Here is an 18,730-nt window from a genome sequence, read left to right as displayed (position 1 = left end):
CTCTCATTTGAAAAGGGGGGAAATTAGCTTCATAGCAGCACAAATATCCAGGCTTCAGATTGGATTCAAGCACAGATAAATATTTCTATGGTCCCAAGATGTCTGATGGTCTTTTGAGGAAAGTCGTCATCTGATGAGCTCGTTTGGTACTAAGCTGCAAGCTGTTCTGCTTCACTGGGGGCGGAGTGTGAAGCTTACAGGGCTGGAAATGGAATCCTTTCATATATTAAAAGTGACTTTGGCGCTCATATTTCTATTTGAAAAAGACAAATATCTCTCCACATTTATGCTGATTCTGGATAGAACCCACTGGCTTGTAGACATTTTCTTGGATCTCTCCTCCTGTTTGATTCCATGTTCAAAAGTGTCTTCACTTTCTTTGGGTACAATCTTCTTTCTCCAGAAGGAAAAATATATTGCTTTCTGCCTGCTGTCCCTAATCAAAGAGCTTGCCTAATCCGAGGTCCTTTCACTCTTGCTCTCCTGGCTGCACAAACCATACAACTCCCTCTTGTACTATGGATTTCAGCAGTGTTGCTCAACTGCAACCCACTTTTTTTTCCCAAAGTGCCTAGCTTGGCTAATTTATGGCTTTGCTGCATTATGCTAATGAGTGCTCGGTCTTCCTGTGTAACTCACCATGTGTATAGGTTTTCTCCCTCAGTGCCCCAGTCCTGGCTTACTTGGAATGCATTTTATTTTCCTTTTAAAAATTTTACATTCCACAGTTATAGTACAGCAGTTAGTATGCATGCTAGACACTCAGGTTAAAGTTCCAGCACTATTGGGCTGGAGCGATAGCACAGTGGGTAGGGCGTTTGCCTTGCACGCGGCTGACCTGGGTTCGATCCCCGGCATCCATATGGTCCCCCAAGCACTGCCAGGAGCAATTCCTGAGTGCAAAGCCAGGAGTAACCCCTGAGCATCACTGGGTGTGACCCAAAAAGCAAAAAAAAAAAAGTTCCAGCACTATGTGGTCCCTCAGACATCATAGGTATAGCCCTCCGGGTCCTGGCACCATCAGGGTCACCCTGAGTATCCATCCTCAGGCCTTTGTACTGAACCAGCAGAGCCACTTGTCCTCCTGAGCACTGCTTGGATTATAATTAAAATTAAGTCAAAGATATTGGCAAATCAAATGTCCACCAATATACTTTTTTTCCCTACCAAGTACACTGTTGCTATCAAGTACACTTAGAATTTGGGCGTGGGTGGAAATGTTATGTAAACTGCCCTCTTTTAAAGTGGTTTTAAACTCCCTGAAATATGAGAAGGAATCTGTAAATATTTTGCTAAACAGGATAGCAGCCATGTCTAATCTTGGTTTCCCAGTTCGAACTTTGCTGCTGATGGAAAATGTTTTACTTTAGTTGAGTCAAACTTACTAAATCGTTGATGTTGTCTGAGGAGCCATTTCCAGGCTTCTTCATATGACCTCTCTTATCCGTACCTTCCCAGAATCGCCTTTCTTGAGCTGTAGCTTCTCCCTTTCATCCAAAACACTTTCAGTTTTGCCACCTGGTCCTTGGTTGTTTTTAGGTGATAGTTGATCTCACTATCTCAGTAATGGCTTTTCTTTTGGTTCATTTACCTTGGAGATTTTTTTTTAAGATATGACATTTTTAATATTTATTTATTTTTTTAATTTATTATGGGTTTGCTTCAGGCCATACCCAGAGTTGTTCAAGGCTTATTCCTGGCTCTGTGTTCAGGGATCATTTCTGGTGATGGCCAGGGGACCACATGTAGCTCTGGGCATTGAATCTGGGTCTGCCCTAGTGCCTAAGTCCCTGTGCCATCTGGCCCCAGGATTTTTTTTTAAACCCAAATTAGCTTCTCAAATATGTACAATAGTTTTACTAATAATAGCACATATTGACTAGCAGGAACCTGTGTTGTTTGTATGTAATTTTAACCTAACTTCATTTTTGTATCTAGAGGGAATTAGTGTTCTTATTCTCTTGGGGAGGAAGCCAGTTTAGGATTCATAGTGCTGGAGCTGGGGAGAATGGGATTCCCTAGGATTCACCTATTCCACAGGCCTCCCATAGTCCTTGAGGTAGTCATTCCCAGCTCATTCTAGAGTGAAAAATTTCACTAATACTTCTGCCACCAAACCAACTATAGGGGTTCCCTTATATTTTGTCATTACATACTTTTTGAAATTAGAAAAAAATATGTATTTCTTTTTCATGCTGTGGCTTCTGAGTTAATTTTGAAGGGGACATTTTAGCAAGAGGATATATGCAGTTTGTCTTTTTTCCGAGATAAAATATCTAGTTTTAGAATAGCAAAGTGTGAAGTATTATAAAACAAATGGTATAACAAACATTTTTATAAAACTATCAAAGATATTTCTTAGAAATATTTCATTTGGGGATGTCAAGCGACTTGAGGCCATAACCTGGTCATGCTCAGGAGCTTTGCTCAGGTGTAATCAACCCCTGGCAGTGCCCCGTGACCATTAAGTAGTGCTGAGGATTTGAACCAAAGGGATTTAAGGCAAGCAACTCACCTCCTTTACTGTTTATATGGGGAGAGTCAAAATGACAGCTTTTGATCTTCATGTACTCTTTTAATATTGTTACTTTTTGCTTATCAAATGTTTATTCTGATGCATTATTGATTTAAGTTACTACTCTATGAGTGCAGTGAGAAAGTTAAGAGCATAAATAGGTTGTTAAGCCGGCAGCTAGGGACCAGTCCTCTGAGTGACCTCTTCTGGGAACCCAGCAAAGATGAATAGGTCATAAATCATAAGTTGTGATTTAGAACAGACCAACCTGTTATCTAGGCAGGAAGAGTGAACAGGGCCACTGAAACAATTAGTAAACTAGTGTCTATATGGAACTTAAAATAAAATGTACTAAACACAAAGATTCCTAGTAAAATGGATAAGGTACTTGCCTTGCTTGTTGCTTCTATGTACCCCCTCCTGCAGGGTGAATTGGGTGAAGTAACCAATCAAAAAACTCCATTCTTATGCCCTACTTCTCTTTGTCTTACTACGATTGTCAGCAAAGCTTCTATAAAAAGTATTCTGAACCCCTATTTAGGACCACAGTTTCAGGTGATTGCTTCCTTGAATCCATTTTGATGTTAAATAGCTAAATCTCCTTGCTTTCTCACTTAAAATAGTCTCAGTGACATTGATTAAGCAAACTGTTAGAGCAAACTCTCTGGCCTAGATGTCTTAGTAAGCTTTTACCCCAGGTTAGTCTTGAGTCTGATTGAATAGACCCTTTGGCTACTGTGAAATAGTAAGAGAGTAAATTTGGGGTCAGAGAACTGGATTTCAAGTTTGGTTTTACCCAAAATTTGCTAGGTATGATTTTTGAACAAGTTATCTGTCTGGAGTTGTGGGAGTAAGTTTTAAGAGACAACAAAGTGACAGCAGTAAACCACAGACATCTCAGTGGTGCTGGGGGCTGAAAGCCCACGCCATGCTGGGGACTTCCCCTGTGCTTCTCAGAATGGAAAGTGCTCTCCATGCCTTTCGAAAGGATTCCAGGGCTTTCAGTTTATGGTTGAGAACTGACTTTTTAAAGTGTCTGAAGAGTCTGAAGTTTATTTTAATCCCAAGTTTTGTCAAGGAGTGAGGTATAGAGGGGAGAGGCAGAGCACACAGTGATCCTTATATCCCAAGGCCAGTGTAGGCTGGGGATTTCAGCTGAGTTCAGGACAACTAAGGTCTAAATTCTGTTTACACTTGGCCAAACAGTACTTCCTGTGTCTAAAGAAAAGAACCTTAACAAGGTTTGGACATTGCCCATACAAATGTTTTGTAAGAGGGAAGTGTAAATGAGTCGGAAACATTTCCAGATTAGATTTCCCTTAAAATACCCTCAAGCTCAAAGATTGAAGGGAAAGTATTTGGCAGGACCTGGTTTGGACCTGTGACTAGCTGGGACACTCGGCCAGGCCCCTGATGGCCACCAGATTGTGCTGTCCCTGACATCTAGCCCCTGAGACCAGTTCTGCCTACCCATAGGAAATGCAACATTTGGACAATTCTGTAGCTTTACTGCAGTATTTTAAGCTAACTCTGAATTTACTGAATTTAAAAGTTCAGTTCTTTCGACCTGATCTAGACTCTGCCTTAGTGCTTTCTTTCTGAGCCTTTGGGGATAAGAATTCAAAAGCTTGCCTTGGGGACAGAAAAACAACATAGGGATTAAAGTACGTGCCTTGCATGTGGCCAACCCTGGTTTGATTCTCAGTACCATATGGTCTCCCAGGCCTCATTGGATGCAGCCCTGGAGGTTCCTGAGCACCCCTGGGATGACCCAAGTAATCAGTGACTCAGGACACCTGAGCTACACAACATCCTCAAGTCCTTGTGTGGCCCAGTGGGCAGAGAAATGCTGGCTAGGGCCCCTGTACATTCTGAGCACCACATAGGAGACCCCCACCAAATCACTGTCACTGTCACTGTCATCCCATTGCTCATCGATTTGCTCGAGTGGGCACTAGTAACGTCTCTATCATGAGACTTGTTACTGTTTTTGGCATATCGAATACACCACAGGTAGCTTGCCAGGCTCTGCCGTGCGGGCGAGATACTCTCGGTAGCTTGCCAGGCTCTCCGAGAGGGGTGGAGGAATCGAACCCGGGTTGGCTGCGTGCAAGGCAAACGTCCTACCACTGTGCTATTGCTCCAGCCCCCCACCAAATTAAAAATAAAATTTAAAAAGCTGGCTTTGCATGTGATGCACTATTATATTAGGGACCTTGCCTCTTGGTGTTTTATTTATTTTGGAAAATCTACTTTAGGTGCATGGTATGCTTTTTCTCTCCCAGAGACTTACGGGAGGTTGAAAAGACTTATTCATCTGTATTGGAATTTTCCAGGCTGGCATTTGAACTAAATAAGCTACTGTCACCATCCATATCAAATTTAAATGGAAAACGGTCTCTTTCTTCAGTGTGACTATGCTGCTTTTGTAATTAGAAAGACTGTCTGAGTATGACTGAAAATGAAGCAGCATTTCTCATCAGAAGGGCCATCTTGGCATGTTCCTTTTGTGTCCAAGCTAACTCGTTGTGCCTGGGAGATGCTAGCTTGTTTCTGAATTGGTCTTTCTGTTCTTTTTGTAGGTGTCTGTGACCAAGGCTGATCAAGAACTAGGATTTGCCATTCAGACATGCTTTATCTCTCCGTATTCCAACCCCGATAGGATGTCAGATTACACTATCATCGAGAACATTTGTCCTAAAGATGAATCTGTGAAATTCTATAATCCCAAAAGAGTGCACTTTCCGATTCCACAAGCCGAGGTGGATAAGAAGCGATTCAGTTTCGTGTTTAAGCCCGTCTTCAACACCTCACTGCTCTTTTTGCAATGTGAGCTCACATTGTGTACCAAGAAGGAAAAGGACCCCCAGAAGTTGCCAAAGGTTGGTGGGTTTAATCATTTGCACCGTGATTCTGACATGTTTCAGGGTTGAGGTGGGGGTGAGGGGGGTGACCTACCAGAGAGACTTAACCACAAATGACTGCAGGTTAAAGTTTTGGGGTTTGGAACGGCCCAATTTAAGTAATTAAGTCCATGTAAGCAGGGAACTGTTGAGTTCTATGGAGTCAGGGAATAAATTCTGATAGTGTGATTATTTTTTCCACGCATGCTACTTAGTAGTATCTTACAGATGATAAATCAAGACTGTTTTCCACTGAGGGATAGGGCTGACTTTATCTTTGCTATTCAGAAAGTTTGTGGTGCCAAATGTACAGAGAGCCGAAAGGACAAGTTCAGTGTGAGGATTAATTTTTCCAGATCCCGCTGAGACTTGTATTGCAATTGTTTTTTTGACCTTCTTCGTGTGAATTATAAGGTTAAGTTGTCTCAGGAGAACTTCTAAGGGAAGCAACAGATATTTTCATTTTTCTCAGTTTCATATTGATTCATCATGTTTGTCTCATGTCACTCCCCCTTACTAAACCAGCACACCATGTAGTCACCACAAATATCAAAACTCTTTGACCTTACTGTCTGGGATTGTGCAGGGTTAACATAGTACCTCATTGACTGGTGTGGTGCGCTATCTTCTGCCATGGTTTGGTTCGGATTTGCCATGATTATGTTTCATTTCAAAGGTGCATTTTTTTTCTGTTAATATCTTCTGATGTAGACTGACTTCTAATCCTTTTGTTACCACATATTACTACCTAAAAGTCTAATAACCATACTGTATCATTAGTAGTGTGTTGTAAACATGTAATTCTCTCAATGTGTAGCTTGCAAGAGAGATGTAGAGGTAGGAGGACACAGATTTTGTATGGATAAGCAAATCCTTTCCACTATTATCTTCCCATGGATACTCATTTCTCTGATAACACCAAAGAAAATTTATAACATGTGAATATACAAGTCTGTTTTGAATCACTGGACTGTTTTTAGTATACTTAAACATTATAATAATTCTAAGTATGTGTGTGTGTGTGCATACATACATACATGGTTATTTTAGATCATGTTCTTTGGGCTTTTAGTTGCCTTAGCTTGTGAGCATTCATTTACCTGTGGTTTTTAGTGGACTGTGACAGTGAACCATGGAAAAGTTAATGCTTGGCATGACCTAAGTGCTTCCTGCAGAGGATAATTTATAGGAGTGAAGGCTCTCAGAGAGGAGACTTGGCCCTTACCTTTCTCTGAGCTTAGAGCAGCACAACTTTATATGTGTTAATCTGTTAAAATTAATCCTGATGTTTCCTTCCAGAACATTCTAAGGTAAACTCTTAACTCCCCGGGGTAACATGGAATGTTACTCTAAACCTAAAGTCACTTTTTACACCAGGACAACAGAAAATGGAAAGAGCTTGGGGACAGAGGAGGAGGAGGAGGAGGAGCTCCTGCTTACTTTAAGCATGACTGGACATCTCAGATCCAGCATTTCTTCATCTATTAGGTTGAAATGATAGTTCCTGACCCCCTCCTGGGTGGAGGAGTAAATGAGATAGTAGAAAGCCCAGCAGTTATTAAGCAGCAGCTGTTACTATTGTTTCCCTGCTTATCATTAGCATTTCCCTATTTCTGGTGATATATTTCTATGATAATAGGTAGCACTGCACTGTACATAAAAGAATTTTCTAGTAAAAACTCTCCAAGATGGTTGAAAGTATCTCTGACTGTCTGAAATATCTAATGAAACTGAGGCCAGAGAGTTAAATGCTTTGCCCAGCTAGGGTAAGACAGTGAGTTAGACACAGAAACTCAGACTCCGCTAGTAGGAACGCTAAGAAGAGTGTTCCTAAAATGCAAATCTGTTCGATGATGATGCCTTGCCACCACCAAAAAACTGTTGTCTCCCCTCTACTGGAAGGAAATTGTAGACATTTTTGCTTTTTTCCTTTGGTGGGGGTAGGGATGAAGTTGTCTTCTTTTCTAAACTAAGGGCAACCATGACAAAGCCAAAACTCTTTGAAGTTTTGTTCTTTTGTGATTGAAAGAGCTAGAAGCTGATTAACTTCTCAGGTGCTTTTCAAATGTTTAGAGGTTGTTGTTTTCTTCCTTACAACAAAAGAGAATGGTTGTGATTTATATGTCTTTCACCTACTGACCAAATAAGGAACCAAAATTATTATATTTTAAGCATTTTTATTGAGGTAGCAGACTTCTGTTAACTATACTATTTGCAGATACATCGTTTACACCACGACTACTCCAAAGATCCCATTTCCTCCACCAGTGTCCCAAGAACGTTCCCACCCTACATGAGCTTTAGACAGAATCTTCAGTTCTGATGACTTTGACCATTTGTAGTTTTTAAAATTTTTTTAATCTCATGTTTCTTTTTTTTTTTATAACATCTTGGAACCCATATTATTTTTAAGGACAAAGGTATTCTGGAGAGTGGAAATCCCCTCACCTTCCCAGTGCTCTCTATAAATTTTCCTCAATCACATATCACAAACAGGAACCATTTGTGGGGCGCCTGCTTGGGGAGGGCCCACATTCATCATATACGATTTTTTGTTTGTTTTTCCGACTAAATAGCACTGAAATCTCTAGCTGTTTTGTGGGCAGATGGTGGGGTGAGGGGTGGGAGACAATATTCCTAAACTGTCCAGTGATGGTTGCAGTCCTTAAGTGCAGCTGGGGTAAGGCAGAGCCTGCCATGCTATCTTACAGATTTTTTGTGCTTCTTTGAAAAACACCCAAATCCGGTTTTCTGGAGTAAACAGCTGGGAACTGTCTGGTGGGGGAGAGGGGGGTGCAGGACAGCTGTGCATGACCCTGGACTCCGTGCTTTGCTGTCTCTGCAGTGCGTGCCTCCGGATGAAGCCTGCACGGCGCTGGATGCCTCCATGATCTGGGCCATGATGCAGAACAAGAAGACATTCACCAAGCCCCTGGCTGTGATCCACCACGAAGTAGATCGCATTAAAGGTGTGGACCTGAAAGAGGCAGCCAGAGACTAGGCTCCTTAACAAAGCTCCAGTGCTGTCAGCCCAAGGCCAGGCTCCATTCCAAAGATAAAATTAAGGGCGCATTAAGAACTTTAGAAAAGGTTTCCTTTGGGGGAGGAGTCCTTCATTTAGTTGCCTCTGGGCTCAATTATGACACATTTGCAAATGATTTCCTCTATAAGTATCAGATCAATGTCAAGTCAAGGTATCAAACTCTCTTGAATTTGAGTGTGCTTTCTTGAGTGGGTTTCCTTCAAGCTTTCTAGACCTGCATCCAGCCCTCAGCCTTTCTTTCCTTGATCTTCAGGTTTGAGTGCTCCCTGAAGGTCTCAGATGTCTCTGGGGGCAGGTATGATGTGAAAATCACGTGTCTTGGGTATCACACAGTAAGAGGGCCTTCCAAATGCATTTTTCATAATTCACTTTTCAGAATTTCACACCATCAGGATTGTTGCTTGAAGCCAGCAGTCACTCTTTCTACACAGGGGAGACGAATCAGCAACTGTACCTTCTGGGGGGCAAGGGAGGGGGCAAAGGAAGTATGTGCCCTGCAAGGTTTGGCCTGAGTACAAGGGAGAGCAGAGGCAGACATGGCATAGGCCAAGCCTCCAAACACAGGGAGAGGCAAAGATGGGCTCTGGGAGTTACTAGAGCAGATATGTGACCCTGTAGACTGTGAGAATTGCTGCAGGGACTATAGACATGAGCTCCAGGGCATCAACAGCTTCGAACACACTCGGCAGCTGTCACCATCTGAGGGGCTGGAACCAAATGTTGTATGGGCTCTCTGGGCAATTGCAGTTGTCACTGTCTGGAAACAGCCTCTGACTGTCTAGAAACTTTGCTGCCCAAGGGCCATCAAGCTAATGGGATGACTGAGAGCCTGGGAGTAGATTCTAAGCCTGAGGTTGTTTAGGGCCAGTGACTTAGTCCCCTTCCACACCCAGAGCTTAGAGAAGCCTGATACAAAGGTGGGCTGGCTCCAGTATTGGGTGTGGAGAGGGGCTTGGAGAGACACTATCTGGGGACCTACTAGACCAAGCGTGCAGCTGAAAGCATTTCTGAACTGAGAATGGTTGCATTTGATGGAACTAGGCAGAAGGGGATTTCTGTGTCCAACAGAACTAGCAAAACAAAGGCCATTGCTATCTCATTTCCTACGTGGTGAGTGACTGTCTTCCTATCTGGTATTGGCATTTGCACCCTTTCTGGAAGCTTGCTCACTTCCAAAAGGCAAGAAGATGGTGTGGGAAGGATGCTGGTGAAGGGCCTAGAGCACTGTTCTCAGTAGTGACACATTGGGATTTATGCCCTTGGGTTGCATTTTCTTTTCTCCAAAAGGAGTGGATGACTTTGAAAGGCTGTCTTTTAGCTGCAACACTTTGCAATATGGATTGGAGAAACAACCACAACAAAAAACTTATTTCCCAGCCATCTTAAAGTTGGTGTGATAGATACTTAGATACTTAGATTTTATTTTATTCCCCAGCAATTTGTTTTAATCCAAGTAATATTTTTGTTTTACTTTTATTGGTTAGCTTTCAGCTGTTTGACATAGTTGTAACAACCACAGTCTTTCTATAAATGGAATCGCCTAAGTAGAGTTCTTTGTTTACTGGGACCAGGAGAAAGAAGTAAGAATGAATGGATCGTGTTGCAAAGTACATCACAATTGGGCCGGCTGGCTCTGTTTTGTGCTGTGGAAGTGGTTTAACAATAGCACTAGCTACCTCGCACTCCATCTGCTACTTTTACCTATTTTGAGAGGTAATTCTGCTGGTAATTGAAGGCAGCCGCTTGCTTTTTCCTCTGCCAGACAATAATTAGGCATTAATATTGCAGCAGTATAACTTCCAGTAATTCATTCATTCATTCTTTTAAGTCCCGTGGTATATTTCTAAGTAATTCCTCTTGTAAATTAGGTAATTGCTTTTATTTAAACTTAGTATAATTGTCTTGAAAATCCAATGTTTTCTTACATAAAAGTTCAAGAGGAAACTTTTACCAAGTATCAAAGCAATTGCTTGAGATTTGCTAATTGAGACTAGATTTTAGTGGGGAACCCTGTGGTGAAGAAAGTTTATTGCTTAGGTTTGTTAAACAAATTGAGGAGGTTTGCCCTTAGGCTGGGTTCCTAGGCTGTAGGCACATCCACTTCCTAACTTCCCACTGAGTGGCATAGACTAATGAGAGTCTGCTTTCACCTCTCATGTTTATTTTCCTTTAACACCCTTTCTCCTCTGCTGTGCCAGCCCGTGGCACCCCTGCTTTCCTTCTGCCTTCCCGGGAAATGGAATAGCCATCTGAAAACGTAATGTGGCTCTTGCCTCATTGCAGTGGGTTATGTGAATAATAACAGGATCACCAAGGTTCTTACTGGCAGACTGCTTTGTACTTTGCTATATATAGTAAGATATAGAAGTGGGCAGATCTTTTGTTGGGATTAACTTTTACCCATCGGGAAAATTAATGGTATGTGTGACTTTTACTTATAGGGGAGCTTTTTGAAGACTCAGTCCAAGGTCGAGCTCTTAGAGGTCCTTTGATTCATTTTCTCAGCCCTCCCATTTTCTGAGAGGCTGTGGTGGTTTCCCTGACTGCCTCCTAGAACTAACTCTCTTCAGTCACAGGCATATTTCAGACAATGTTTCTCCTGCCTGTGCTCAGGGAGAAGTCATGAAGGCTAAAGGAATAATTCTGGGTCCCTCCTCTGGGTCACTGTTTTTAATGAACTATTCCTTAGTTTCCACCACACATCTTTGCCACATCTGATTTCTTGGTTCTGAGGGAATCAGTGTAAGGTTAATATTCTCTCACTCTTTTTCTGGGGGAGGGGGCGTTTGGGTCACACCCGACGATGCTCAGGGCTGACTCGGCTCTGCACTCAGGAATCACTCCTGGCAGTGCTCAGAGGACCATATGGGATGCTGGGAATCGAACCCGGGTCGGCCGAGTGCAAGGCAAACTCCCTACCTGCTGTACTATTGCTCCAGCCCCTTCTCTTACTCTTTTAACTTGCAGTGATAGGTGATGGTGATGGTGGAAATGGAAACCTTGTTGATTATCTATAGTGTATTGAACATTTTACTTAGTTGAGGTTCTGAGCTGAATAATCCTAACGTATTTATCCTCAGAGCTGTCTGTAAAGCAGATACAGAGTGAGGTTCAGTAACTTGGCCATAGACATTTTGTATACAAGTGGTGACTCTGGGCATCCAATCCAGGCACTCAGAGCTCCAGCCTTGACTTCGAAGCGCAGTGTTTATCTTCAGTAGAATTGATTACTGTTTTTTTTTTTTCAACTATTTCCTTTTTCCAGTTCCGTGCCCTTCTTCCCTTTGTTGCTGTTGATGTGTTACTACATTTACTATTTTGAATAGTTGGCTTGCACACAGTGTTAGCTGTGGTGCTTACCAGGAGAGGCTCAGCAGGTTTTGATGTTCACACTTGGCTACAGTGCTCACCACCTCTGTTAACTATGGTAGCTGGGGCAAGCACTCTTAGTCAAGGTACCCAGTGATGGTTACATTGGGGGGTGCTGGAAGCTCATACCTTAGATCACACTTGCCCTGGTGTTCACACATCTTTTTTTAATTGCAGTGCTCTCCAGTTACCCATCCCCTCCATTTTTGGAGTTCACATATATTTGACTGTGGCACAACTAGAAATTACTTGTGGTACCAGTGATTGCAGAAAACAGAGCTACCAGGATCATATGTGATGCACAGGGGACACCAGGGATTTGAACTGTTGACTATATACTTTAGACTGTTGCTCTGAGCTTGGGGTGCTTGTGGGCCACTCCCAGCACTTCACAGCCAGGTGGGTAAGCCTCACAAGGTCAATGCGCAGACCCAGTGGGACTCAGGGGCCACCAAAGCTGCACCTCATGGTGCTGCCAGGGCCACGGGTACTGGAAATCAAAATCAAGATATCACATATGCTAGGAATGTGTGCTGTGCCACTTGGGCTAGCTCCCAGGCCCTTAAATAGATTTTTATTGAGGTAATAATTGGTTTATGACCTTCCATAAATTTCAGGTATACCACATTGTGAGTCAGTATCTGTGTACCTTACATTATGGTGGCCACCCAAACTCTTAATTCCCATGGATTCCAGTTTAAATAAAAATGACAAGACCCTTAGGCATCTCTCTCTTCACACCCCCCTCCCCTGTTCAGGCCATATATCACATTGGTATTCTAGTTAAAACCCAAATATTTTAATTTCTGAAGAGTAAGTAAAAATGCGGGGAGAGGGTGTAGGAAACGTATGCCCCCAAAGGGTTAAGATGCTGGGGAACATGTAAAGTGTTTGAGAGAAGTTCTGTGATTTTGGACTATAACTCACACAAAACCCCAGAAAACATGAATAGCTATGCATATTATGGTTTACTGCAAAACAATTAAAATAGTTGAGGTGGTGCCATCCTACCATATTTTCTGAAATATTTTGATATAAGCATGTCAGGGTTGTTTGCTTTGGATACTATGACTACTTTTTATGGCATTTGAGAATACTTAGGCTTACACAATATATATGGTTACCCACATTAATGATGAGGATTTTTTTTAATGGTGAAAGATAAGAGTAGTCATTTCTCTGAAACTTGGGTCACATACACCCTCAATTAGGTACAAAAAAATAAGTGTTGCCTCCATATCTGCCTTGATTTATAGATGGTATATAATTAAAGTTAAAACTATTTTAAAAAACTTGATTTTCTTTCTCTCTATCCACCACATAATTTTGAAAAAAGTACATATGTGCTCAGAAAAGCACCTGGCATATCGCAACAGTTCTGTAAATGTTCATTTCCTTTCTTTCCTCTTAACTTCTCAGCCAAACAAGGTTTTTTAAGGGGAAGAGAGGGAAGTGGAAAGGAAAGTTGTGAATGTTGGTTGGAAGTTAATGCAAGAGAGGTGTTAGGTTTTGGAACACATTTAATTTTTCCAGAACAAAAACACTTTCAAAATACCAGCCAGATTTTGTCCTCTGGCTGAGGTAGAGATGGGGCAGCTGAGTGGAAAGATGGAAGAAATGCTTAATTGGGAGGTCAAGACGCTTCATTTCAGCTCTTACATGAAGAAAGAGGGGAGCATGGGGATCTTTTTAAAATTCAGTTCCTTCATACTTAAAAACATTTTTTCTTTGAAAATTTAAAAATATACTAAAAATGTAGCGCAAACAGTAGAATAAACTCCCAGGACCCCTCCACCTGGTTTCAACAATGACCAGCTTATGGCCACTTTTGCCATCACTTCCGTCTTCCACTGGATAGCTTTGAAGGAAACTCAGATATTTCATGTCACCCATAGACAGTCCAGTGTACATCTCAAAGCCAAGATCCATCAGAGATCTCCAGTGGAAAACTGAGGAGCAGATGAATTAGGAAAGCCACTTTGAAAGCCTAATGAATATTGGGTCAATGGAGAAACTCACAGTAATAAGATACATGTGATGTTCATGGGCATTTAATCTGTAAAAAATTGTATTGAGTTAATCAAACATATACCTCCTATATATGCTACTGATTGTCCTGTCATTTTTGTTTGGAGGTCACACCCCAAGAGGCTCAGAGGCTGCACTTGGCTGGGTGCTTGCGAATCACTCCCAACAGTGCTCAAGGGACTGATGTTGCCAGTGATTGAAAGGCCTCCGCACACACAGAATGTTCTCTAGTCTCTGAGCAAGCTCCTTAGCCCATTGGTCTGCCTCTGAAGCCTTTAAAGTCCAATACAGAGTCCCATACCCTTGACACAGCTAACATTTTGGACAAGATAGCGCTTAGTTATAGAAGGCTATCTGTATAATTGGAGGATGGTAAGCTACATGCCATCTCCCCCATCTATACACACACACATACACACACACACACACACACACACACACACTTCCTGTTTTTGTTGTGACAACTCAAACTCTCTCCAAAACTAAATGTCTAAGGAGTGGGAGAGGACAAAAATCACCCCCAGATTATCCTTTGACATTGTTGAAGGATGAAGAGAACTCTCCGGACAATAGCAATTAAATCTATAAGTATTGAAAGGACATAACGAAAAATTTATAGTGAGTAAGTTTAAAACTCTCAACTTTTAAAAAATTTGTTTGGGGGCCATACCTGCTGGTTCTTAGGGCCTACTTCTGACTCTGCGTTTAAGAATTGCTCATGGCAGTCCTGGGTGATCCAACCAGGCCTCTCAAGGGCACAGCATGTTCTCAGCCTATTGAGCTTTCTTTCTGGTCCCCCAGAGTATTCTTGATAGGGACTTCTCAGAGTCCTCCTCAGTTTACAACTCCTTCATCTTATCCTTCCCTCTATGTCGGCATAGGTATCAGCTAGACCAGTGCTGCCTTGGGGGTCTGCTGAGTCCTACCTTGTGAAGGACTGAAATGAAAGCTGGAAGCAAGGAGCTGTGGTCAGTTACTCATGCATAACCCCAGAACTCTCCCAGTTATGTAAACCATGCCTCACCATCTGAGGAGGGAAATTTTGGTTCTAGAGGGAGACCAAAAATTGCTCAGAGTATATGAAAATATTTAATTCAGAATGCTGATTACAGTTTGTTCCTTCCTGCAATGAATCTTTATTGTTCAGATTCTCTTTTTAGCCATAGCTCAGATTCCTTTCTTACAGTCTTCCCCTTAAACCAAAAGGAAATAACATTCTGTCCACTCTTCCTTTTTATGCGCCAACTCGATTATAGGGTTCCAGTGGAGATCAAACTATTTTAGTTATACACAGAGGTTATTGGGGATTTGGGAACCAAGAAGTTGGAGGATAAAATCCTTTAACCTCAGTCCTGCAGCTTGCGCTTATTATTGTTTATGCATAGAAATCAGGGAGGCACTTCAGCCCAGGGGAATAAGCAACAACTGGTTCTGTTTAGCTCTGCGAGGGCCTCTTCCCGGGATAGGGGAAGAGGATTAGATCATAACATAAGTCCATGCAGAATTTATAAACAGTACCATCCATCACATAGGGTTGCTATAAGTTCCAAATTCTCACATGTGAGGCCTCCTCAGGGGAGAGTCATTTTTTAAAACCTCCTGGAGAGTTTAGCCATGGGTGGTTGATAGGGTGGAAATCTTCCCAGAAGATTCTTGAATGCAGCACACTATCAAGACCCATAAATGCCTTTGGACAATATTTCAAACTGCTTCTTCTTATCAGGAGACCCCTATTTCATAGGATTATTGGAAGTTGAAAGTGAGAAGGCTTTTTGCAGTTGTAAAACACTATACGCATATACACATTTAAGGCATCTCTATTGTTATTTCATGGCTGCCAATAAGGCTAATAGGATGCAACTCCCAGGAAACAGTCTCTTGTGTGGATTTTATTGGTGGTGTGTATTCTGCATTCGGAATTAGATTTTCTGAAAAACACACAATTATTTTCATTTCCTTAGTAATTTTATTTAAGTATAACTTTCGCATCTGTCCTCCTGCCAAGGCCACCCTGTTCATAAACCCAGGGGACACTCTTTAGTTGGAGTTGCTTTGATTTATCTGCTTGTGTGCCTTCCCCAAGCTCTACCATGCTCCCACATGTTCTTAGCATGTACAACCACCTGGCCAAGATGGTCATCTGAAAACCCAGGTAGCCTTTTCTTTTTATAAACATGTAACTCAAATGCTCCTTGTTTGGGATGTTTTTTCACCACCATTTCTCTTTCTTTTCTATGGATTGCAACACAGGTTAGATAAAGGTACTTTACCAAGTGAAAATGAAGTTGACAAGAGAGGCTTACCTCCTGTGCATTCTCAAGGGCTGTGCTGGGATTCAGCACTTCTTTTCAGTGAAAGGCTGAGTAGTGAATGTTGTTGACTTGTTGCTTATGGAGTCCAGGCCTCAACTACTCACCCTTCCTGGTGCCTCATGAAGCCCACCCTGGACATTTGCCTCACATGTGGCTGACTTTGTTCAATTCCTAGCACCATATGTGGGCTCCTGAGCCCTGCCAGGAGTGATTCCTAAGAACAGAGCCAGAAGTAAGCCCCAAGTACCAATATGACCCCCAAGACACCAAGAATAAACAAACAAAACTTATTTTTCAATAGGTGACTTTGAATTTCATAGACTCTTTACATTTCAAAAAAGTATTTTGACCTTTTTTATTCTTGAAAAGTTTGTAATTTACACTTAGGTCATAGACCATACCAAAAACATAAATAAAGAGTCATGGGGCGTTTCCCCCCTCATCTGTGCTGTTCTCACTGTTGTGGATAATGAGTAGCTGTACACAAGTAACTCCCTAATGCTTCCCTAGCTAAAGACAGAGTAACACTCATCACTTAACCTAGTTGGTGGAATCTGAAATTCTGCTTCAATTCCTACCCTGATAGTTTCCATCTGTGTCCAGGGGTTTAATCACATATCAGAGTCTCAAGATACTCATTTGTAAAATAGTGATAAGAATTCTTTTTCACCTTCCCACAGACTTCTTTGAACCTCCACATAGCGCTTTATGAACCCGAAAGCGTGATAGCGACACATATGTTCGCATATTCTTATTCCAAGTTTCCCTCCATTCCCTCCATTTTCAAAAAGTCCATCACAGTACATCAAATAATCCTTCACAAAATCTATCCGGTGGGCCTCTTCTTGCCAGACTGAGTCCCAAGGATGCACAGATGAATAAGAACTAGACTCTACGCACTGGGCAAAAGAAGAGAATGACAGTGAGATGTGACATATATGCAACTGAAAAGGTATCCCTTTTCAACCATCAGAATGGGTTGCAGCAGGAGAGTGCAGCCTGCTAAAGGTTAAGATGGGGCAACAGGAAGGAGCGTTAGTGAAGATGCCAACAGAATGGCTTCAGGGAGGAGGGATTTCAACTGGGAGCAGTGTGGAGCATTTGGAGAATGTCAGTAACTAAGGAGCCCAGCATGAGCCAAACCAATGAGATAAGGATTTCATTTAGAAAAAGAGCTGGGATGAGTGGGTAGAGGAAGGAGGCAAAACTTTGTGCATCTTGCAAAAGAATGTGGGTATCCCCCCCCGCCCGCCAACACACACACTGAAGGACAGATATCAAGAAGTTTAAGTAGCATTATAGCACTGTAGCACTGTCATCCTGTTGTTCATCAATTTGCTTGAGTGGGCCCCAGTAACATCTCCATTGTGAGACTTGTTACTGTTTTTGGCATATTGAATATGCCACGGGGAGCTTGCCAGGCTCTGCCGTGTGGGCAGGATACTCTCAGTAGCTTGCTGGACTCTCCGAGAGGGATGGAGGAATCGAGCCCAGGTTGGCCGAGTGCAAGGCAAATGCCCTACCTGTTGTGCTATCTCTCCAGTCTAAGAATTTAAGTAAATACCATAAATACCATTTAAATACCATAACCATGAATGGATTCTAGAACATTTACTCTGGGAGCATATGTGACAGAGGAAATATTTGGGGTAGGGGCAGCAATGACAATAAAAGCAGAAAGTCTCTGTAATGTAGCATGTGAGTGATTAAGAGGAGCCACAGTCTAGGACAAAACATGAAGGATAGTATAACTTTAGTTTTACCAAACTGTGTACGTGAAATTTAAAGAACAATGATATAAGTGCATTGGAAAACATGGTAAAGATATTAATCCTTTTGTAAATAAACGTAATAGCATATTCATGCATACATAAATGATTAGGATCTGGTTCCATAAGGTGGCCGTTTACCGTCAGGGTTTCTGCAAGTTGGCATTTGTACAATTGGTTAACAATGTACATGCTTAAAATTTCTGAATAATCAATGTTATAACTTTGATCACTAAAAAAGATCATTGAACAGAACTTTCATGTAGTATTTATTAACATACAATAGAGATTGTGATGAGCCTTTGATTAAATCTTGGTTTCTTTGTGAAATGCATGTGATTTTATGTTTTTGTTTCAGATAAAAATCCAAGCTTCGAGAAACAGAATCCAGATCCTCCACGTAAGTCTTTGTGCAATTATTTTGAAATAAAGCCTCCTGGGCTTTACTAGGAATGAGTTGGTTATAGAATGTTTGCCAGATTGTTGAGTTTTGATAAGGAGACTTCTGTTCTTTTCTCATACTATATTTTTCCTCTCTTTTTTATTCTTTGCTCTTTTATTCTTTTTTTTAACCTTCTTTTCTTCCTTTAAAAATATGAATTTGTGGGGCTGGAGCGATAGTACAGCGGGTGGGGCATTTGCCTTGCACACGGCCAACCCGGGTTTGATTCCCAGCATCCCATATGGTCCCATGAGCACCGCCAGGAGTGGTTCTTGAGTGCAGAGCTAGAAGTAACCCCTGTGCATCGCCAGGTGTGATCCAAAAAGCAAAAAATATATATATGAATTTG

The 18,730-nt window shown here is 41.9% G+C and overlaps 1 protein-coding gene across 1 annotated transcript in view; it reads left to right on the top strand.

The window, feature by feature from the left end:
• The window catches only part of TGFBR3 (transforming growth factor beta receptor 3), a 205,338-nt gene that overhangs the window by 169,206 nt on the left and 17,402 nt on the right, over positions 1-18,730 (top strand). The window contains exons 13-15 of the mRNA XM_055138730.1: positions 5,098-5,397; positions 8,264-8,387; positions 18,298-18,339. Coding sequence (XP_054994705.1) covers positions 5,098-5,397; positions 8,264-8,387; positions 18,298-18,339 — 466 coding nt within the window. The remainder of the gene's footprint in view (positions 1-5,097; positions 5,398-8,263; positions 8,388-18,297; positions 18,340-18,730) is intronic.

Source organism: Sorex araneus, chromosome 5 (genome assembly GCF_027595985.1).
Source record: "Sorex araneus isolate mSorAra2 chromosome 5, mSorAra2.pri, whole genome shotgun sequence".
In the NCBI taxonomy this organism is placed as follows: domain Eukaryota; kingdom Metazoa; phylum Chordata; class Mammalia; order Eulipotyphla; family Soricidae; genus Sorex; species Sorex araneus.
This window is presented reverse-complemented; position numbering and strand designations above follow the sequence as displayed.